This window comes from Corylus avellana, chromosome 5, assembly GCF_965113065.1.
Source record: "Corylus avellana chromosome 5, dhCorAvel1.hap1.2, whole genome shotgun sequence".
Classification (NCBI taxonomy): domain Eukaryota; kingdom Viridiplantae; phylum Streptophyta; class Magnoliopsida; order Fagales; family Betulaceae; genus Corylus; species Corylus avellana.
This window is the reverse complement of record NC_142494.1, coordinates 8,564,788-8,571,825: the sequence shown is the minus strand read 5'-3', so window position 1 is coordinate 8,571,825 and position 7,038 is coordinate 8,564,788. Positions and strand designations below refer to the sequence as shown.

Genomic DNA, 7,038 nt, shown 5'->3' with positions numbered 1-7,038 from the left:
AATCTTTCAGATTTCATTGATAAAAGATCAAGAGCATAACAGTTCTAATGTCATAGAGCATAAATCTCTGAAAAAACATAGCCAAATGCTATGTTTGTGTAGTATTTCTCTAATTTTTAAGCCACTTGCTCCCCAACCTATATGACGTCGCTTCTATGCCAATTGCCAGTCTCTCACACAAAGCAAACAAATTATATCACCATTAATTTTATTAGTTTAATTTGAATTTGTGCGAAACAATGAAATTGAAACATTGTTAAGAATAATTGAAGGATTAATATAAATTTTTAGTTGAAATAACATAATCAAATAAGAAAATTAGAAGCCTTAAAACATAAAAATAACAGCTATATATATTTGGTAACCATTTATGTAAAATTATCAGTTATCCTAAAAGTTTAAGCTGACAGACCGTAAATGGCAGACAAGTGAGAGAGAATTGCATTTTTTTTTTTAAAAAAAAATTTTAAAACCCTTGCCATGTTAGTTTGAAAATTTTTTTAGGTTCATTTGTTTGGCTCTCTAGCACTTCTCTTGGCTTTAATACTATGTTAAATTACAGTTATCGTAAAAGCTTAAGTTTATAGAAAGAAGTAAATTTAATTACTTAATTATTACTTTAACATTCCCTCTCACATGTGCGTTATATATATATTCTCTTTTTAAAACTAAAAACACATTTTTCTCAAAATATTTAATAGACAATTCTTTGTTAAAAACCGAAAAAAGTATTTCACAAACAAACGAGCCCGAAGATGATTTTCAACTTTTTGTTCTTGAAAAAGAGTTTTTGAGACCAAGAACAAAAAATAGTTTTCGTTTTTTTTTTTTACCGAAAATGTGTAGGAGCAAAACCAAAACAAAATTCTACACAATACATATCTACAACTTTAAGAAATTCTGTCCCTAAGGGGTAGTTCAATCGGCTGTGGACCACGCCTAATGAAGCGGAGGTCACTAGTTCGAATCATCCCTCCCCCTTCCCTTGTATGGACATGTCAAAAAAAAAAAAAACTTTAAGAAATTCTAGGAGTCAATATTTTTCTTATATTTGACTCATTTTATCTTACAAATCAACCATTAGATTTTGTCACATAAGCCCATAAATCTAATAATTGATCTATTAAATTTATTGAAGATCAATATAGGTCAAATATGAGAAGCTTTTAACCCATATTCTCCAATAACTTAACCACAAGCCACATGCCTTGTCTCTTAATTATAACCACCTACTAAAATTAATCAATTTCCATACTATGTTTTAGTTCTTCCACGTCACATGGGCAGTTTTTCTTCACTAACTCTAAGATCCACGTGTACATCTAGCCATGATGCCTATTGGGGGGGTATGGTGTTACCTCAATATTTGTAACATTTTACCCCCAACAATACATTATATGCCTAGTAATTAATGAATACCTTAAAACCTACTGCTTTTATGATGCTCTTGAAATAATTTCTTTCAAATTTACGTTCTCTTGTACTCAAATATATAAGGGCTTCCTGTCACCTTCTTCTTGCCCCGTTTGCTAAACAATTTTGGTTTAATATTATTTATCGTATTTTTTCATTTTTTTTAACATTTTTTTATTTTTTACATTATATCAACAACTTTTTATTACTATTTAAATAAAAAAAAAAATCACTTCAAAATATATATATATATATTTTTTAAATTTTTTCATACTAAATATTCTTACTTTTTCACTTTTAAAAATTTTTTAAAAAATATTCTTACTTATTTTTACATCAATCAATTTTTACTACAATATCATGCCAAAACCCTTTAACAAACTCTCTTCGCTTTCGCTCTCTTCTCTCTCTTTGCCATATATATAACTCTTCAATATATTTAAGACTTCCCATGTTACCATCTGCAAGAAAACAATAGGTGGGAGTACAATAATAACCAGTAAAAATAGGGCAAATTTGACTTAGAGATGGGCTAGAGCTTCTCGAAAAGAAGTACAATAATAACTAACAGATTGGAGTACTTTTTCCATATTGTGCACCAAAAGATAACAAAGAAGGAAAAAAAAAAAAAAAAAAAAAAAGGACTTTTTCAGAATATTATCAAATAAAAATGGGAATAGAATGATATGTATTTCCTATTTCATGCCTTTATAAAAAAATACAAAGTTTAATTTGGTTCAGCAATCACTTTCTCTTGCACTGTACAATAGATATATCTGTTTATATGTATCCCTCCAATTCCAGCCCCACCCTCTGACATCAATCTGCAGCACCTTCTCTCTCTCTCTCCCTCCGTCCCTCCTTTCCCACTGAAAACCCTTTGCAAAAATTAAATAAAGCTCACGAGCTCCCACTTTTCAGACTTTCAAAACCTTCAAAAAAAGGCCATCCACATACACAAAAAAGGCTCAAGAAGTTATATTTGTAATAAGCCCAAAAAACCAAACACATAAAAACAAGTTTCTGAGATCTTAACACAAGTTGTGGTGGAGATATATCCATTTTCTTTTCTTCTCCAACTCACACGGCAAAAAATCACCAAAACCCCATCACAGCAAAAGGAATCCATTTTCCTCACACCTTCAAGTATATATATATATATATATATACTTTGGTGGGTGGTTTTTTTTCTTCTTCTTTTCTTTTGTGGGAAATTGCAGCAGAGAGAATATTTCTTTTAGCTAGGAATTTGGAATTCATGCTTGCTGTGTCAGCTTTGAGGAGCACAAAGGATGAGAACCAAGGAGAGATGGAGAGCTTCTCAATCGGTGCAAATGACTTCCCTGACTTCTCCGATGGGAACTTGCTCGACAGCATCGATTTCGACGACCTTTTCGTGGACCAGATCAACGACGGAGATGTGTTGCCGGATTTGGAGATGGACCCGGAACTCCTTGCCGAGTTATCCGTTAGCGGGGGTGAGGAATCCGACATGTACACATCCATGTCTGTCGAAAAACTAGACGACAATTACAATACAAAGAAAGAAGAGGAAGACAAAGTTTCCGGTTCTGGTTCTGGTTCCGGTTCCGGGTCAAGTCGAGGAGAAGAAATTGTGAGCAAAAGCGATGAATCTGTTGTGGTGAAACCACCTACAAAGGAAGCTGATAAAGGCAGAAAATCATCTTCACACTCAAAGCATTCTCATGGAAAGCGCAAAATGAAGGTAATTAGGTTTAAGTTTTTTTTTGTTTTGTGGATAACCGGGTATCCGGAACTTCGTCCCAACTAGATCGGGAAACATGGGACACTGAGTTTAAGAATTTTATAGGACATGAGGCTTCAATACTGGCTTCAATACTAGCAAACAAGTTCCATAAATCTCTCTCTCTTATTTGGGTCTTCACAAATTAATACACAAGGAGTCTATGAAGACCCAGATTTTTTTTTTTATAATTTTAAAAGATTTTTTGTGATATTATTTTTGTGGGATATTGAAAGGAAAGTTGTTCTTGAACTGTGTGTATATAGGTGGATTGGACCCCAGAGCTGCACAGAAGGTTTGTGCAAGCTGTGGAGCAGCTAGGGGTGGATAAGGCAGTGCCTTCAAGGATTTTAGAGCTTATGGGAATTGATTGTCTCACTCGCCACAACATAGCCAGTCACCTTCAGGCACATCCAATCTCTTCTCTGTGCTTGTTTTTTTTTTTTTTTTTTTTTATATATTTTATTTTTTTATCATTCTTTTTCTTATTTTGGAAGAGAAAAAAAGGGTCTAATTCTCCAATCAGGACAAGTCTCTAGAGAGAGAGAGTTTGAAAGAGCTTTGTTTCTTTAGTAGTTCATGGAAATACACTACTTTGGTAAATATATGGAGATGAGAACATTTTGAAATTTTTTGAATTGTAGGTTTTGGCAATAAGAAGTTCAGAATTGCTTGATGGAGAGAGTTTGCAAGCTCTTAATTTGAAGTTTGTAAAACTAAGCTTAATATATATTAGTTAACAATAATTACAGAAAGAAAAATTAAATAAACAAGAGAATAATATATACTAGTGCTTGTGAATTTTGTGCTGAAAGTAATAATATGTGAGTGATCAAAGCTTATCTTTCTCAAAGCTTTCATTTTGAACTTTTTTTCAGAAATATCGGTCACATCGGAAGCACTTGCTGGCGCGTGAAGCGGAAGCTGCTAGCTGGAGCCAAAGAAGGCAGATGTATGGGGCGGCTACCGGTGGAGGAGAATGCAAGAGAGAGATGAGTCCTTGGCTAGCACCCACCATGGGTTTCCCACCTCCTATAACACCCATGCACCACTTTAGGCCCTTACACGTGTGGGGTCATCCTCCCATGGACCAAACATTAATGCCAATGTGGCCTAAACATCTAGCCCATTCGCCACCTCTACCACCACCTCTGCCGCCTACGTGGGTTCCCGCTCCTCCACCGCCAGCACCAGATCCTTCATACTGGCACTCTCACAACCAACGTGTAAGCTCTCATTCTCAGTTAAATATGTAGAATATTAACTGCAATGTGATGAATTATAGAGTAAAATTTAAACTTATGATATCTCGTTTTAATACCATATTAAATCATAATTTTTTTTAAAACGTTTAAGCTAATAAATGTGTGTATAAATATAATGCGTTGAAACTCCAGCATCAATATAAAATTCTAAACCCTATATGATATCCCTCACTAAAATGAAATATTATTTATTTATTTTTGTAGGTTCCAAATGCTTTAACCCCAGGAACGCCTTGCTTTCCACAGCCACTGGCAACAACGGTAATTATTATTGATCTATCCTTACTCTTTTGGAGCCTTTCATGGTGTCTCTACCCTCAAGTTTTGGATCCACTGCTATTATTTAAGTTGGCAGCTTTTCCACGTTGTTGATATATATATATATATGTATATATTCATGCAGAGATTTGCCACGCCACCTGTCCCGGGCATCCCACCCCATGCCATGTACAAAGTAGACCCCGCCGGCATCGGTGTCCCGACGACCGCACAATCAGGCCCCCACCCTCTGCTGGACTTTCATCCGGTGAGCCACTGATCTCTCGTTTCTCCCGCACAATTTGAAAATAAATAATATATATACGTGTGTGTGTGTCATTTTATGATATTAATTACAAACAAATCTTATATCTAGCAAGCTGGAGTTATTTTATGGTATATATATATATATATATATATATATATATATATATGAAAAATATGATAGGTGAGATACGTTAGCTAGAAAAGGTGATCAAATCTTATTACATGCAAATAACAAGGCTATCTATTATGAAAAATATCCTAGAAATTCTAACAATCCAAAATAATAACAGCAATAATAGTACGTGGTACCAACTCAAAAGCATGTGACATCATTTAATTGCAAGAGTTATTATCTTCGGAAAATTATATTTACTTCTTTCAAATTACTACTCAATTTATAATATCTCCAAATATTAAAAAATTGCAATGTATTCTCCGTACTAATTTACTAATTCCATTTGCTTAACCCTCCTCTTTTAGGTTTTTTGGTTAAATGACACGAAAAAGGGTTACATGCATTACACATGACCCAAAATAACAATCATACCCCATCAAATAAAAATTCAAAAAAGAAAAGAAAAAACCCGTCAATTTGTGTGAAAAAAAAAAGGTCACGTGAATTGCATGCGACCCTTTATCTGTTAGAATTTAATAGAAAATTCTTACAGATGAAGTGAATAAAAGGGCTTAGTAGATTGATATGAAACCTTGTAATTTTTTGAAATTTAGGATGCGTGACATTAATATAGATAGATATATATATAGGTTTCAATAATGGCGTCTTGAAGATAGTAATATTTGATGCATGCTAATAGTTTGGTGTATCGTTGGGTCACAGACAAAGGAGAGCGTAGATGCAGCCATTGGAGATGTATTATCAAAACCTTGGCAGCCACTTCCTCTTGGCTTAAAACCTCCATCTCTTGATGGCGTGCTGGGGGAACTTCAACGACAAGGAATCCGGAAAATACCACCCTCTTATGCTTGACTTTGACGCCACAAAAACCCTAAATTCGACGAAATTTCTTGCATTACAGTATGCATCTAATTGCCCTTCTTCTTTTCCTTTTTTCTTTGAGTTCTTCACGGAATTTAAGTATCTTTCTTTTGTCCTTGTACTCTAGATGTTCAGGAACAGGCTTCGTTTTTATCAGCTTATCCATGTGTAATAATAATGCTGGCCAAGCATTTTTTTGTAATATTAATAAATGCAGAGTTAATCAAATCGAAAAGTTTCTTGTTTTATTTATTTTATTTTTTTGATTTTTTTATTTTTAAAATTTAAATTAAGATAGTGAACATGCATGGCATCATAATGGACTGCTAGCTTCACAAAATAGATTTGAAAGGGTAAAGAATGAATTCTTGAATTTCAAATTTTAATGGAGGCAAGACACAATCAGTACATGTGTACAGTACTATATAAACAGGTAGACTAGGATCATCTATAGTGTTCAAGCATATATGTTTTATAGAATTTTTGAGTTCTCAATTATATATTAATTTGAAATTGAACGGTTCAAATTAATTTGCCAATTCAGCATTTATCATATTCAACAATTCTGACACATTTGAGTAATTTAACATTTATTATTTATAGAAAAAAATGTAAAATCAGTCTATGTAATTATACAGATTTCTAATAAGCTCCATATAATATAAAAATTTCTTGAGATCTCATTGTGTGGTAAGTAGGAAAAAAAAAAAAAAAAATTCTTGCACTCAACTTTGGTCCAAAATTTTAACGAAAACCGTCAAAAGCCACATTAGCACTAATCATATTCGAATACATGTCACCAACAATACAAAAATAATATATATATATAATAAGATAACAACTTGAAGGGGGTGGTACTCCAGCAACCCACAAGGCCAAGGAGGTGGTTCGGCCCTGAATGGCAAGAAAAAAAAGTTAAAAAATTAAAAAATAAAAATTAGAGGGGGTGGTCGTGCCATCTCCAAGGCTTAGAGAGTGGTTTGGCCAAACCCTATGGTCAACCTAGCTAGGACTTGCAAAATCACCCCATGCCTATGAGCATTGGGAGTGAGTCAGCCACGTCCAAATGGCCA

The 7,038-nt window shown here is 33.8% G+C and overlaps 1 protein-coding gene across 2 annotated transcripts; it reads left to right on the top strand.

Annotated features, from left to right (window-relative positions):
• The first annotated feature begins 2,257 nt into the window (after positions 1–2,257).
• Positions 2,258–6,193, top strand: LOC132183136 (transcription activator GLK2). 2 transcript variants are annotated; one of them, XM_059596532.2, is made up of 6 exons: positions 2,259–3,139; positions 3,445–3,585; positions 4,057–4,404; positions 4,648–4,704; positions 4,847–4,969; positions 5,807–6,193. In XM_059596532.2, the coding sequence occupies exons 1-6, from the start codon at positions 2,672–2,674 to the stop codon at positions 5,954–5,956; spliced, it is 1,287 nt and encodes a 428-aa protein (XP_059452515.2). In that variant the 5' UTR covers positions 2,259–2,671; the 3' UTR covers positions 5,957–6,193. The 2 variants fall into 2 exon arrangements, with proteins under 2 accessions (XP_059452517.2, XP_059452515.2); XM_059596534.2 differs by lacking the exon at positions 3,445–3,585 and having other exon boundaries at positions 2,258–3,139.
• The last annotated feature ends 845 nt before the right edge of the window (positions 6,194–7,038 follow it).